Raw genomic sequence first — 16,337 nt, 5'->3', positions numbered from 1 at the left:
CCAGCCCCAAGTTTATGTTTTTATTGTACAATTTCTTAAGTTCTGAAAATTGTTTTGTGATCGTATATCAGCCCGTGTTTGTGCTTGTGAAAAGGGAGATTATTTGCAAGTCATTGAGAAACAGTGATTATAAGATTAAAATGTAAGCATTTTTGCCTGATAACAATTACTACTCATCATGTGCGGCTCCAGAGAACTTGCTTAAATACCCCAAAAGATTGGTGATTGATCTGGGGATACTGAAATCCTGTACATAGAACCTTAGAGAAAAGAGGAGTATGATGAAGACCAAAGAATGGGAGACTGGAGCATCTGGGTATGAAGAAACAGGAATAATAGTGATCTGACCCTGTCCTCCTACCAATGCAGTTGACATCCTTAATGAGAAACTTGGCTTGTTCTCCTTACATAAAGTAAGATTGGAAGCATTTTGTAAACTGAAGTGCCATATGAAGTATTATTAGGAAATGTTAGTATCATTGCTCTTTCAAAGAAAGAATAAATTATGTATTTATAAGGAATTACACAGGCAAAGATTTTATATTATTTCTTAAAATATGTCTTTAAGGGATGAATAGGGCTTCTTCACATATAACCCTTTACGAGAAATGATTGCAACATTTTCCTGTACCGAAGCTTGTTGTACAACATTCAAATAAATATTTTATCTTTCTTGTTGTGTAGTATTTGATGGATACGAAAGAATGGATGTAATATATACATAAGGTCTCAGGCATCATAGTAAAACCAACACTCATGAACCCACTACGCAACTGAAGAGCTAGAACCTCGCCAATACTGTTGAAATTATCTGTGCTCTTTCATTACGATGTTCCTGAAATTATCTGTGATCCCACCAAGTGCTTCCCCCAGAAATGGAACCATTCTCCTTATTAGGAGTTTATTATTCCCTTGCCTCTTGAAAACAGCCTTATCTTGTATGTAGCATACATACAAAAAATATTATTTTTCTTCTTCTGAGCTTTATAAAAATGACTTTTGACTGTATATAGCTTTAGAAACGTCTTTTTCTGCTCGACATGATGCTTCAGAGGATCACTTGTGTTGTTGCCTGTAGCTGGAGTTCATTTGTCCTGCTGTTTAACCTTGTGAGGTGCCACTTATCTACTCTTCCTGGGTGGAGATTGGACAGCTCCCTTTTCAGTTTTTCATTATTTTATTTTATTATTATTATTTTTTACTCTTAAAAGTACTGCTGCTATTAACATTCTTGTATATGTCTCCTGGAGCATATGCAGAAGGGAACTCCATGATATATACATCGGAATAGAACGGCTGAGCTGGGAGGCATGCAGATGTTGAGTTTCACAGGATAATCACAAATTATTTTCCAGGGTAGTTGTGCAAGCATCCTCTCTTTCTCTGACAGCGTTTTAGGGTTCTTGTTGCTCCACGTCCTCACCAACATGTGGTATTGCCGTGCTCCTTAATTTTCAATATGGAGAGTTAAAGCAGCATCTTTCACTGTAGTCCTGACTAGTATTTCCCTAACCACTAATAGGGGTGAACTTCTTTTCTTATGTTTACTTTCCATTTCTGTTACCTTTCCTGTGAAATACGTGTCATGTTTCTCCATGCTTATATTGTGTTTTTTTCTGTCTCATTGATTTATAGAATTTTAAAGAGAGGGCTTCTATTTTTTTTTTTTTTTTAAGTGTGGCCCTGAGCTAACATCTGTTGCCAATCTTCCTTTTTTTTTCTTCTCCCCAAAGCCCCCCGTATGTAATTGTACATTCTGGTTGTAGGTCCTTCTAGTTCTCCATGTGGACGCTGCCTCAGCATGGCTTGATGAGGGGTGCTAGGATCTGAACCGGGGAGACCCTGGGCCGCCGAAGCAGAGCACGCGAACTTCACCACTGGGCCATAGGGCTGGCCCCCACTTTATAGAATTTTAAAAATAAATTCTGAATGTTAATTCTTTGTTAAGCAAATGTGATCAATATATTTTGATCTCAGCTTAAAGTTTCTCTTACTGGTTTCTTTATGGTATCTTTTGAAAAGCAAAAGTTTTTAGTTTTAATGTAATTCAATTTATTCATCTTTTATGGTTAGACTAATTGTGTCTTACACATAAAATCCTTCCGTTCCCCATGGTTATGAAGCAATTCTCTATATGTTCTTTAATTTTTGTTAGGTTTTACTTCGTATATTTAATTAGTTAATTCATTCAGTAATGATTTTTTGTGAAAAATGTGAAATATAGGGTCCAATTTCAATTTCTTTTTTATTAATATCCAGTTGCCTTGAGACCGCTTATTTATTTCCCATTGATATGCAAGACATCTCTATCAAGTTTATGTGTGTGCATGGGTCTGTTTCTGGGCTCTCAATTTTGTTCCATTTATAAATTTATCTATTTTTCCATCATTACCACTGTGTCTTGATTACTAAAGATTTAAAATAAGTCCTGATATCTTGATAGGACAATTCTCCCAACTGTTTCTTCTTCTCATAAAGTATCTTGGTTATTTTCTCCCATATAAATTTTAGTATCAGTTTGTCAACTTTCTTCATATGCTTTTGGAATTTTTGGTGAGAATTGACCTGTTTACAATATTTTTCTATCCATGAACATGGTATAGATCTCCACTTTTATGTCTTTTAAAATGTCTTTCAATAAAGTTTTCTCCATAAACGTCTTACACATCTTTTGTTCATTTTATTTCTAAGTACCTTATTTTTGGCTGCTGGTTTGTAGAACTGTAATTAATTTTTGTAGAGTAGCCTTATGTCCAGTCATCTTGCTGAACTCTTTTACCAAGTCTAATAGTTTTCCTCCTTTCTTTTGCGTTTTCTTTGCAGACAATTAAGTTCTTTGGAATCTAAATTTGTTGCTTTTTGTTTCTGCTGCTTCTTTCTCATAGAGTATGTTTTCTTGTGTGCTTTATGATTTTTTAAAATCATGTGTTCCTGTGTCATTGAACTTAGGGAAACCTCTGAAAGCCTAACTGAAGACTCCTTTCTTTAGAGAGGATGTGCAAGTGCTTCTTTTGGGAGCCAAGTGGATGCTACTATTCTGAAACTATTTCAGTCCTTTTGAGGGTGAAGGAAGAAGTCCCTGGTTCAACTTCTTTACCTTTTAATGGTCCCCAGGCTTGGTTTTTTGATTCTAGTACTGTTATATGCATTTTTTTCCTAAGGCAACTCTGCCTGTTTTGTTTATTCACTCTTCATTTTTGGGGGGTTCACAGCCATTTTTTTCCTTGGAAATTTCCTTTATTTGCTTGCAAACCCACAGATGCTTTAGAAAGCTCATTTGTTCTAGCATAACCAGGATGTAGTTGTATTGCAGTAGAAGGCTCTGGAAGCATTTAGTCCGCCATTTTGTTGTTGGTTGGACAGCCTTGGTTTTTATTTAAACCAAAGTAACCTCATGTAGTAAAATATCTAAATGTGTTCCAATGTTTTTCTTTGTATCCCAGCTTCTCTGTTTGTCTGATCTGAAGGAAGGCTGGATTGGTAGGAAGTGTGGTAGTCTCATACAAGGGTAGAGTTTTTTTTTTGGTTTGTGTTTTATTTTTGTTTTTGTTTTAAGTGAGGGAGCTGGCTGGAGCCTAGAGGAGAGGCAGCGCAGCCTCTCTTTCTCTGCAGTCAGGAAGTCTTTGGCGCAAATACTTCTTTCCTTGGGCTGCATTGCTTTGAGTTGAAACCTCCAGTCACAAAGAATTAAATGTCAAGGTGGTTTTGTGATGTGGAAAAATCTCTGTGAGGGAAGTGGAAAAAAGCGGCAAAAGTGCCGTGAATTTCAAATCTTCCCTGAGGATTAGGAGACCAGGATATATGGCCATTCTAGCTCCAATTTTTGAAGCTGGCTGGCTCTCTAATAACAATGGATATGCCTGTCACGAAAGAATAAAATATGCAGCTTTTATGTTAGATAAGGGGTGAGTTGCATACAGTAACCTGCCCCCTGCCTCCTTCATTCCTCTGAGTCATAAACTGTCTCTCTCTCTCTCTGCTCCCACAATGCCCTGCACTTGCCTCTTCACAGCTTTAATCACATTCTCTTGAAATTTCAAGTGTACTTCTCCGTCTTCCTCATTCACCTGTAAAAACCTTGAGTAAAGAGATCATATCTAATTTACCTTTGTATTCTCAGAGCCTGGCATGATATTTTATTATAGCTGCTGCAGGGTTGGGAGCAGGACTTCACACATTCTGTGTTGCTTTAATCTTTCAGGCACAGTTCAGTCCTACCACAGCATTACTGATTGGCAAGTATCTCTTCTGTCATCCTGAATTATCAAGCTTCTTCATTTAAATTAAGATTTAATTAATTAATTCTTAATTTCTTTATGGCTGCCACTGATTGTTACCCTTAGTAGGGTATAAAGGGTTAAGCTTGATGATCAATCCTGAGCTTGAAGACGCTCCCTAAAAGTGTCTGGAGGGAGCATATGAATTATATTTACAGTTCAACTGGTAATCCTATGTGTTGGTATAGCTTTTGACTGCTTGTTAATCATGATAGTGTTATTCTTATTAAGAGCTCAGATTTATGGAGCAATTACTATGTTCCAGGCACTATGCTCAGACTCTGCATGCATTACCTCATTCAGTCCTCATTCACTGAGGACTTCAAAACATAGACTTGTTACCTTGTCCTACAGCTGGAGCCCAGAGGTCACATGACTCTCACACAGGTCAGGGCTGGTAAGTGGAAGAACCAGGGTTTCGGTTTGTGCTTCTTGCTCTCAAAGCCTGAGATCTTAACCAGTGAACTATTGCATCTCTCAACTGATGAATTAATGTATAACCTGCTTGTAGATGTCCTTATTATTTTCAGAAACATCAGGTAGCTTGTCAAGTTTATATAGTTAGTAAACAACAATGCTGGATTTGAGCTAAAATACCACACATTTCTCTACTCATACTCTTATTGTTCATTTACTAAATGTGACAACAGTAGTTTCAAAATGTGCATGTATGTTTATAAATAAAACAGTGACTCAGAAGCAAATGGAACCAAAGCTTTAAAGTGCTGAAAGAAAATGAATGTCAACCCAGAATTCCTAGCAAAATTATTCAGAATTGACTAGGAAATAAAACCATATTCAGACAGTAAAAACTGAAAAAGTTTATTGTAAGCATACTTGGTTTAAAAGAAATTATCAAAGGGAGTTCTTCAAGGAGAAACAAAATAACCGCAGATGGAAATATGGAAATGCAAAACTAAAGGAAGAGTACCGGAAATAACATGTAAGTAAGTTGATAGATATTAACTGTACAAAACAGTAACAGTAATGTCATCTGAAATTTAAGATATATATAGAATTAAAAATCAATTCCAAAATGTGCAAAAGATAAAGAGGTAAATGGGCTTAACATGTTGTGGGGTTCTAGTATTCTCAAGGAAGTGGTAGAAATTATAATTTGAATAAGACTAGCAACTCAAGGATGCATGTTGTAATCTTTAAGGTAACTAGGAAAAGGATAGTGTGAGTGTGTAGCTGGTTGGTTAATAAAGAGGAAAAGAATAATGAGAATATTTGATTATCAAATAAAATGCAAAAAAAAAAGAGAAAAAAAGGAAAACAAAACAAATGGGTCAAATAGAAAACAGTTGGTTAAGATGGTAGATGTAAATCCAATATAGCAGTAATTACATTACACTTAAATGAACTATGTTCTCCATTAGAAGAATAATATTATCAGACTGTATTTAAGAAAAAGCCCAGAAAACGGAACTGTATGCTAATTTACAAGAGACACACTTTAAATTTAAGGAGATAGAAGGTTAAAAGTAAAAGGATGGAAAGAGATATATCATATAAATCCTAACCAGAACAAAGCAGGATTTGCTAATCTAATATCAGACAAAGTTGACTTTAAGTTAAGAAACATTGATAGAGATAAAGAGGGATATTTTGTAATCATAAAAGAGTCCATCTACCAGTAATATAGCACAGTCTTAAATCTGTATGCACTCGATAACGTAGCTTAATAATATATATGGCAAAGATTGAGAGAACTATAAAGAGAGACAAATTCACAATCCAATTGCTATTCTTTTACACAACTCTTTCTATAACTGATAGAATAAGCAGACAAAAAATCATTAAGGACACAGAAGAACCGAACAACACAATTAATACATTTGATCAAAATTCTATGTGGAGCATTGCTCACAGCAATTACAGAACTGACATTATTTTCAAGTGCACGTGGAACATGAGCCCAAATTGACCACATGCTGAGCCATAAAAGAAATCTCAACAAATGTCAAGGGAGCGACTTGATTCAAAGTATATTCTCTGTCTGCAATGGAATTAAACTAGAAATAAGTAATAAAAAGATAGCCAGAAAATCTCCAGTACCTGGAAACTTAAACTTATACTCCTAAATAGTCCATGATCACAGAAGTCACAATGGGAATTAATATTTTGAACTGAATGATAATGAAGATATGACATATCAAAATTATGGCATGGAGCTAAAACAGTGCTCAGAGGGAGCTTTATAACCCTAAATGCATGTGTTAGAAAAGAAGAAAGACTGAAAATCAGTGATCTCAAGAAACCGTACAGAAAGAACAGCAAATTAAACCTGAAGAAGGTGCCAAGAAGAAAATACTAAAGATCAGAGTAGCAATTAATAAAATATTAATTTGAGGCTTAGAAAATTGCTGATATTGATCCATTTTGCTCTATAAAAATGGTAGTTTCATATGGTTCAATCTAGTAGGAAACATAATAGAGAGTAAACAGCACCAAAAATTGATTATTTGAAAGATTAATAAAATTAATAAACTCATGGCTGATCATGAAAAGAGTGAAAAAATCAACTACCAATATCAAGATTGGAAAACATAGGTGAATATCTTTATGATCTTGCAGAAGGCAAAAGTTTATTGAAAAAAGCACAAATGCTGGAAAGTGTAAAGAAAAAAATGGTTAATTGATCTATATAAAGATTAAGAAATTCTCTGCATCTAAAGATACCGTAAAGAGAAGGAAAAGGAGGACACAAACTGGAGAAGATATTAATAATGTATATATTCAGCAAAAAAACCTCCTGAGTGTAAATAGGTACAGTTAATTTGAACAACTATTACAACTGAACATCTGTATATCCTATATTTTCTTCTAAAAGCTTTATTGCTTTACCTTTCCCATGTAGATCTGCAGTCCATCTGGAGTTAATTATTGCACGGTGTGAGGTAGGGATCAAAATACATTGTTTTCTTTATGGGCTTCCAATTGACCCAGAACCATCTATATTATTATTTTCCTATTGCACATCAGTGACACATTGCTATAAGTCAGGTTTTTTCCTGTTGGTTTATTTGTTTGCTTATATTTTAATCACATATGAGTTCATTCTTTATCTCATAATGAGAGAGTCTGGAGGTCTGCAGCTCCTGGCACTTATTCAGCTGGTTGACTATGCCAGAGCCAACATCAGTAGACATACATTCTTTATACTTGTCTCAGAGTTCTAAGAAAACATCAAGATGAATTGATTTTTCACATTTGTCTTGGGTTTGAGATAGTTGCTACAGGTCCATAGCAGGTCCATGTTCAGAAAATACTGAATAAAGTCTTTCAGCTTCTATCAAACCACTTCCTAATGTTATAGCAGCAGAATGTGCAGCTCCTCTTGTTTGGATTTTTTTTTTTCATATTATAAAACCTTTTAGTTCTTAAAATGCCAGTACATACAAGTTCTGGAGTTACTGCAGGAGCTCCACGCAGATTCTGCAGTGTGTGTGCTGGGCCCCTTACTGCAAGGCGTTTGGCTATACTCTACCATAGCTTTTATGTAGATATTTTTCTTCAGATTAAGGAAATTCCTCTTTATTTCTAGTTTAATGAGGTTTTTTCTTTTAAACACAAATGGCTATAGAATTTTTTCAAATGCCTTTTTTGCATCTATCAAAATGATCGTATGATTTTTCTTCTTGGCTCTGTTTATGTGGTGAATTATACTGAGTGGTTACAGTTGTGGCTGAACCACTCGTATTCCTGGAATGAATCCCCATTGATGGTGATGTATGATCCTGTTTACATATTCCTGAATTCAACTTGGTAATATGCAGCCTAGGGTTTTTTGTGTCTTATGTTTATGAAAGAAATTTTTCTGTAATTTTGCTTTTTGTATTGTCCTCATGAGATTTTGATATTAAGCTTATGCCAAACTCATAATTGAGAAATGCTTCCCCTTTTCCTTTTTCTGGATTTAAAGGAAAAGTGCCATTTCTCTCTTAAATGTTTGGAAGAACTCAATCAAACTTTCTGCTGCCCTGTCCCCCACCCTGGCCTCCAGGAGTGTCAGCTTCCTTTCGTGTTCTCCAAAGTACCGTGGTCTCTCCTTCCTCCGTCTCTGAGATGTGTATACTCCACTGGGGGATAATGACACTTATCAGATGATTCTAGAAATGAGTATAAAATTACAAATGGAAGTAAACTATGAAAGAAAGGAGCATATGAGAAAAGAAGCTGGCTAGACTGGAGGATTTGGACAGGCTTTCCTGATGAGACTTGAGGTCTAAATAATTTAGAGGCAGACAGGGGACGAGAGAGGAAGAGGAGTCCAGACAGATGGAATGGTATGAACAAGGGCAGGAGAGTATAATTGGTATCAGGAATTGAAAGAAGGAGCACAGAAAACGAGGTAAGCTAGGGTCTTGTAGAACATCATATGGATTTTGGCTCCCTACTAGGATAAGAATGATATTTTAAGTAGCGGGTGACAGGATAATGTTTCATTAGAAAAGTAAGCCTCTGATTGCAGGATAGATTGGACAGCCGTTTAAATGCAGGAGACCAGTTAGTTGGAGGCAGTTGCAATAGTCCTGGCCTGAGAAAATGGGCCGGGGATGTGGCGGTGAGGATGGAGAGTTGCATAGATTCTGGAAAGATGTGGGAGGTAAAATTGACAGACTTTGGTGATGGATTCAATATAGGAGAGGGAGGGAAAGGGGTGCCAAGGATGACTCTGGGATTTTGACTCCCCAGGGTAGATGGCAGTACCTTTTCTGAGGCAGGGACTCTGTTAGACCCCAGGTTGGTTGGTTTGAAATGTTTGGTTTGGGGCAAGTTAAATTTGATGTCACTGAGACATTAAGAGGGGAGGCGAAATTGGCAGACCGGTATGATGCTGGGCTGCCATGCAGGAGAGCTGAGCCATGTAAACAATTACCATTCAAACCTAAGGAGTGGATTTGTGCCTGTGTGTTTTTTTTTAAGTTTGAGAAATTGTTGCTTGGCTTCCATTTCCTTTTCTCTCTCGTTGGAGAACTTATTTTAATTTTTCTTTCTTCCCCTCTCTTATTGTTGGTGTGCTTCTTTTGACTGAGAGGTTTCCTAAACGTGTTGCCTCCATCTCCGTGGGAGATGGCCCTCACCTCTGCAGACTGCCTTGCCGGAAGCCCCTGGGGCATATCAGCTGAAAACAGACGGCAAAATGAACAGCAGTCACAAGTCATTTGGAAATTATTTGAACGTGGGAAACAAGTTGCTATTTTGGGTGAGGATAATTTTCCAGTGCAGAGGACATGAGCTGTTGCTGGGGTGCCTTTCAACAGACGCGCTTAATGTGTCTGCATCTGCAGGCGTGGGCTCAGGCCTGGAACCCTCCAGGAGGACTGTGTGGTGTGATAGATTCCCGCTTTCAGCAGGTGTTCAGACAAAGCTGGTGGGAAGGAGCGAGGAAAAGAGAGAAGGTTCAAAGGGAGAATTTGTTTCCAAGCACGGATGAAAACACCTAAGAATAATTTTCGCGACAATCAGATGAACCAGAATGCATAGCCCCAGCTGTTCTTTCTAAACAAACTTAACTAGACAGTATTGATTCAGACTAGAAACTCAGAACCTTATTGGGTTATATGTGCTTCCTGAGTCCACAGAGATTTCACAGTAGGAAAAGAAGGATTCCAAATGTTTCAGCTGGCAGAATGTCCGAAAAGATTAGTAAATGGGTGCTTAGTTCCAGTATTTTAAAAATCAAGAAGAAAGATGCTCAGGAAGACTTTTCTATATTGCTTAACAATTAATGTCCTAAAAAAACTGCAGCAGAGGGGAAAAAAATGTGTTTTCCACATGAAAGTTGTGTTTTTGTCAAGCCTATCAAATTGACCTCCACTCTGGGAAGTCAAATTATGGTGGTTTTACCCTCGGTAATTTCTGTGCAGTAGGACGTGATGACAGGGCTCTGGCTCCGGGCCCAGCTGTCACTGGGTGGTGGCTGGCGGTGGGGGATTGTCTGCGTGGCTCAGACAGCCAAGGAGAAACCCAGCGTCTTGCAGATGCTCAAGCTGTTGCTTTTGTGGTTGATGGGAACTAGTCTATTCCCAAGTGAGTTTTCCAAATGAAATTTCTAGACCCACTTGCGCCTTTTACTGAGATTACTTTTCCACATGGAACTCCATTAAGCTACTCCTGTGTGTGATGTAAACATTCAATATAAACAAATATGAGAGTATTTGTATATCTTTGTGTGTGACCGACATTAGTGCTTGTTATGGGCCACGCATTGTCCTAAGTGTTTAAAGGATATTAAACCATTGAATGCTCACATTGATCCTTTAAGCTTGGCACTTTTATGATTTGCATTTTGTGGGTGAATAAACTGTGGCATAGGTGGGTCAGTTACCTGGCCAAGGTCACAGTGAGCAGTGGGGCCACGGTGTGACCCAGTGCTGTCTACCTCTGGCGCCCACTCTCCTTACTGCTATACCTCCACGTGGAAAACGTAAACCTTTTAAAGTGTGTGGTCCCAATGACATTTTATTTTCTCTTAGGAGTGACTGGGTGACCTCCTATAAGGTCATGGTGAGCAATGACAGCCACACATGGGCCACTGTGAAGAATGGATCTGGGGACATGGTGAGTCTCTTCCCTCTAACCTCGGTGCCTGGCTCTGTGGGGCTCTGCAAAGGGAGGCAATGTGTTCCCCGGGCAGTGTCTGCACCTGGAGTTTACTGATTCTGTGGTAACTCAAACCAGCCACAGAGTCTGGTGGATAATGGCCACCGCTTCCATGCCCTGAAGCTCAAGCGGCCCGTGTTTAGGGCTAATGTAAAATTCAGAGCTGCTGAGCTGCGGTCTCTTCCACAACTCTCAGGTCAGCCTGGAAGATCCGCGGCACATGGTGTGTGCTGGGCCCTCACAGCTATTCAGTTACAAAAGCCCCCAACTTTCTTTAATGACCTCGATCTTTCAGCTCTGTGACTCCCTCCAGGTTGGCCCGTTCTGGTTACGTCACTGTCTTCCTCAGGTTCTCAACTGCGTGTTCCTAACATGGTCCCCAGTGTCTCACGCAGTCTGACTGCAGTCTCTGTTTTCAACCTTCTTTCTCATTCTCCTCCCCACCCCCCCACACTCCTGTGTTCGAGTTAAAGTGAGCCAGTTGCTCTTCTTCCTCTGAATCCCATCGCTGGGCTTCTCCATCCATTGCTGTTCCTTTTCTCCAGAATCCCTCCCATCCTTACAGAACTAAATTGTTTGCCTTCAAGGCCAATTCAAATGGTACCTCCTCCCCGAAGCTCTGCCTGGTCGTTTCCTTCTGAAATCCCAGAGCTTTGTGGCTGTCTCTTTGCCATGGCACTAACAGATTTCACCTCTGATATCTCAGTAGTACCCTCCTCCTCCTCCTGCCTCCCATTGGATGGGGGCTTCCTGAGGGCAGGGGCCAGGCCTGAGTCATTTCTTTTGCCCCCTCCATGCCCAGCATGCATTAGGGGTTCCTCAGTAACATCTTGGGGATGAGCGAATTACTGACTCTTATCCCTGGATAGTCAAGCTCTAAAAGATTCTCTTTTGTTCCCCTTGTGCGTAAATAGATATTTGAAGGAAACAGTGAGAAGGAGATCCCTGTTCTCAACGAGCTGCCCGTGCCCGTCGTGGCCCGCTACATTCGCATCAACCCGCAGTCCTGGTTCGAGAACGGAAGCATCTGCATGAGGATGGAGATCCTTGGCTGTCCTTTACCAGGTGAGTTTGCCCTTCTGTTCTTCCTGCAGGGTAGGAGTGCTGGTGGAGAACAGGTGCCTAGCCAAGGCGAATAAAAATAAACCAAGCAATCTTTTACTCATGTAAAAAAAAAAATACCATGTCTATTGTAGAACATTTAGAAAACATAGGTGAGAAGAAAAGAAAATAAATAAAAATCTCCCATAATCCCACCCAGAAACACTGTGAACATTTGGGCTATCGAGTAACATGCCAAGTGTGGTTTTGCCTACTGGGATTTTCCAGTGATGCAGGTTTCAAGGTTGAAAATTCACCCAACACTGCCACTGAGAGTGAGCAAAGAAATTACATGAAAATTTTTTGGTGACACATTTAATTGTCCTTGAGTGCTCCCACTACAGTGGGTAGAGGAAGGGGTAGAAGCTAATTTTAAACTTGACCATTTACATAGTCTCTTCCTGTTTAAGTCGCTTCACTTGGATGCCTGTGTCTTTGGGTAAATGCCTGTTTCTGTAGGCTGTATTCTCCTTGCCCTGTTTTCACTGGATGGTATCTGGGGGTGACCTCAGGGTGGCAGGAAGCAGGGGACTTGAATTCACATGTGCCGTGTGGATCCTTGCAGGAACCTGACAGGCTGGTGTCATCCTGCTCATGGTTGGCTCTGTCTGGCCTTTCAGAGCCTATGCATTTGTGCTCATATGGAGCCTATAATAGGCGGCAACCTCTTCATCCTGACCAGACATCTCCAGGGAAAGAAGCTGGCCCCTAGAACATTCCTAAAGCCCTCCATTAGGGCCTGTAGGAGCTTCCACATTCCTGTCCACCCAGACTCGGGCCATAGGGAGCAAGGAGTGCAGCCTTGGGCTCCTCTATCTCGTACCTTCTCTTCCAGTGAGGCCTTACTATTCTAGGCTAGCGTGAGATTCAGGCCTCTCTACTGCTGCCCATGGAAGGGTACCAGCAGCTCTGAAGTTCTCAGGTGTTGCTGTCTCCATCATGCTATTTCTGTAGCCATATCACCCCCCACCATGAGTTTACCTTTACTTTGTTTTCGAAAATACATTTAATGTCATTTATTGCTTTCCTCTCGATCCCATCTATGATCTTGCTTTGCCATCTGTGAGCTTTTAAAACACTCTGTATTGGTGAGAAAGATGAGTCTATCTACCTACCTACTTCCCCTCACACTAGACAGAGTCTTTGTGATATATTTGGACTTACTACATTGCAAAACTTTTTTCATGTCATTTAAAAACTATTAGAAACCATCTGTCTTATGGATGGCTTTATCCTAGTCCGTGGACAAAACCCCATGTTTTTAATTTGCCCGTTATAGTTGGAAATTCTGTGGTTTCCAATATTTTGATTCTATAAAGAACCCCACAATGAGCATCTTTGTTTCTACGTCATTGTGCGTGTCTATGATTGTTGCTGAAATTATAGGATTATTGCTTAAATTACATTGTGATAGATGGGATTGCTGCTGTAAAAGCTGTGTGCGTTTTCAAGGCTGACCCAGAGGGAGTGTTGAAGGCCTGCCTGATTTTGGATCTGGGCCTCCTTTTGTGGCTGGGGAGTCCTGGAATTGCAATCACGGGCCCCGCCCGCTGCCGTCCAAGGCCCGCTGGGCCTTCCTGAGCACAGTGGTCTGTAGGCGCAGACGCAGGCGGGCCTCTGAAGCGAGGCCCCCTTTGTGCCGGGCCAGGAGGCTCGCTCTCCCGTGTCACCTAGCTCAGCCTCCATCTGCTTGTTTTAAAGACTGGGGTCATGGTTTCTCTCTGCGGGCAGGAATTCATCTGTTGTTGGTAAAGGGCAAAGGGCAGCCTGTGAGTGTCTCATGAAATAAATATTTCCCTGTGAAGTTATTCTTGGTGTGTCTGTGTTTGAAGATAGGTCCTGGAGGCAATTTAAACACTCACAAAGGCAGAGTTATGTTGTGAAATCTGGGTGGGTTTCAAGTATGGGCTAGGAATGGTTCTATTTTCCAACCCCAAATATTTAATAGGGTCGTTTTTCTTCTAGAAGTTACTTAGCAGTCTGCCCAGAAGGGAGGTGGTCTTTATGCATGCCACCTGTTGGTGGTCACATCTGAGGGCTTGGGGCGACCCAGGGGCCTCCAAGTCCATGTGGGTATCAGTGAACCTTACTCCTTGAGCCATTGTCAGCACAATTCCTTTGTGCAAGTTGAGGCCAAAGGCAGAGATGACTCAATCAACTCAGCTTCTCAAACCCAACGTGACCTTGTGGTCTCCCTTGTGGTCTGAGTGCAGCTGCCCAGCCTGTCCTTCCCGGAACTCTTGTTTATGAAAAATTCGTTTACCTTCACTTCTGCCTCTCTTTGTTCTGTCCTTCTGTCTTCCTGTGAACTCTCGGGTGGGGGCAGAGGGAGGTGGTGATTCTTTTTAAGACTTCATGAATAATGTCTCCAGAAAGTTTTGAACTGGGAAACGAGTTACCCTAGGTCATGGTTATTAGTAGGATTTTTAAACCTCAAAAGTAATAGAAAATGGGGAGGGTTGTTTAACGGTTATAGAGTTTCAGTTTTGCAAGATGAAGAAGTGCTAGAGAGCTATTTCACAACAATGTGAATATACTTAATACTACTCAACTATACGCTCAATAATGGTTAAGATGGTAAATTTTATGTTATGCGTGTTTTACCACAATTAAAAATTTTAAAATTCAAAAAATTATCTTATTACTGTTTATTTTTTAAAAGGAAAAGAACGTCCTCTTCTCCAAATTTGAATGGACTTGTCCATTTTGGACTAAAGATTATACTTACCAGAAGCTGGGGAGAGCCTTAAGATAACCGTTTAATCAAGAAGGATGCAGGTTAGGACACAGGCCGCCGCCTTCAAGATCACAGCGTGGGTGGTCTTCAGGAGTTTCACTGTTGCAGACAACCCTGCAATGTGTGCTGCCTGGTTCTGGAAGGGCCCCAGGAACTCTGCATGGGATTTCCCCACAGGGTGACAGGGCTGTGTCCAGGTCTTGGGAAATGACCTTTGGGGTGGGGGATGGCGATGCTTGAGCCCCGATGTTGCTCAGAGCTTCTGTTAATGAACATGCGACTTTGACCTAGACATTGTGAAGCCCAAATATGATCAGTTTAGAGCACCAGCGAGTGGTGAGTGAAGAACAGATGTCATTTTCCCCACTTTCCCTCCTTCTTTCTTTTACTTCCCTTGGTTTGACCATTTGGTTCTGTGGATGACTCATTTCTAAGGCCACCAGACCCCACGGACGGTGGGTGGATGAGAGAGAAGACGTTTCATTTCTTCTCATCCTGGTTTTGTCTTGTCCTCTCTGCATAGGGTGCAGGCCACCCAGCTGCTCTTGTGACTTGCTGATGGAGCTGAACCTCTACTTTTCCAGAAACCAGAAACCAGCCCACCTCTCCAGTCTCCCCTTGTGCAGGGGGCTCTGAGATTTGAGGATGAGAGGGCAGGTCACGCGGGGAACGACAGATTTCTCTCCCATCTCATCTCAAACTCCTTTCCTGGGTTTGGCTACACGGCAGGAAGCCCACCACTGTACAGAAGTAGCTCGGTTCAGAAAGGTGGGTGGTTCTGTCCCGGTGGGCCTTTGTACAGGGCGTGCCGTGACTGACTGCGCTGGGTAGAACAGTGCCCCCCAAATTCATGTGCACACGCAACCTCAGAATGCGACCTTATTTGGAAATATGCTCCTTGCATATGTGATTAGTTAAGATGAGATCACCCTGGTTTAGGGTGGGCCCTAAATCCAGTGACTGGTGTCCTTAAGAAAAGAGAAAACAGAGACACCAAGACACACAGGGAGAAGGCTGTGTGCCGACAGAGGCAGAGATTAGAGTGATGCGGCCACAAGCCCAGGTGGCCGGTAACCACCAGAAACTGGCAGAGGCATGGCAGGATCCTCCCCGGCAGCCTTCAGAGGGAACCTGGCCTGCTGACGCCTTGCTCTCAGACTCCATCCTTCGGAGCTGTGAGAGAATGCATTTCTGCTGTTTGAAGCCACTACTTTGTGGTACTTTGTTATGGCAGCCCTGGGAAACTTGTACACTAACCGACCCAAAGGTGGCACAGTTCCGTGATTAGCCTCAATCCTGACCACGTGTTTTTCCTCCATCCTACCCTCCATTCTGCCATGGTTCTAGGATGATAGCATTGTGGCATAAAGTGGGCCCCTTTCGGAGGTCCCCGGGGCCCTATAAAGTGTTATTTTTTCATAACCAGCCCTTCTTAAATAACTTGGTTGGAATGTCTGTCTATCTGTTCGTTCATTCATCACTCATTCATATATCAAGCGCTTTCAGAGCACCTGTTCTGAGGCAGGGCCCAAGGATTCTGAGATAAGATGGACACAGCTGATGTTCCCAGAGCTCTCCCAGTGTAGCGAGAGCGACATGTGGGGCATCTT

The 16,337-nt window shown here is 41.0% G+C and overlaps 1 protein-coding gene across 1 annotated transcript in view; it reads left to right on the top strand.

Moving 5' to 3' along the window:
- CPXM2 (carboxypeptidase X, M14 family member 2) overlaps positions 1-16,337 on the top strand; it is a 129,106-nt gene that overhangs the window by 77,476 nt on the left and 35,293 nt on the right. The window contains exons 5-6 of the mRNA XM_046655037.1: positions 10,763-10,847; positions 11,804-11,954. Of these exons, the coding sequence (XP_046510993.1) occupies positions 10,791-10,847; positions 11,804-11,954 (208 nt within the window). The 5' untranslated portion in view covers positions 10,763-10,790. The remainder of the gene's footprint in view (positions 1-10,762; positions 10,848-11,803; positions 11,955-16,337) is intronic.

The sequence above is a fragment of the Equus quagga genome, chromosome 2, assembly GCF_021613505.1.
Source record: "Equus quagga isolate Etosha38 chromosome 2, UCLA_HA_Equagga_1.0, whole genome shotgun sequence".
Classification (NCBI taxonomy): Eukaryota; Metazoa; Chordata; class Mammalia; order Perissodactyla; family Equidae; genus Equus; species Equus quagga.
The sequence above is the reverse complement of the archived record's forward strand: the minus strand, read 5'-3'. Positions and strand labels throughout refer to the sequence as shown.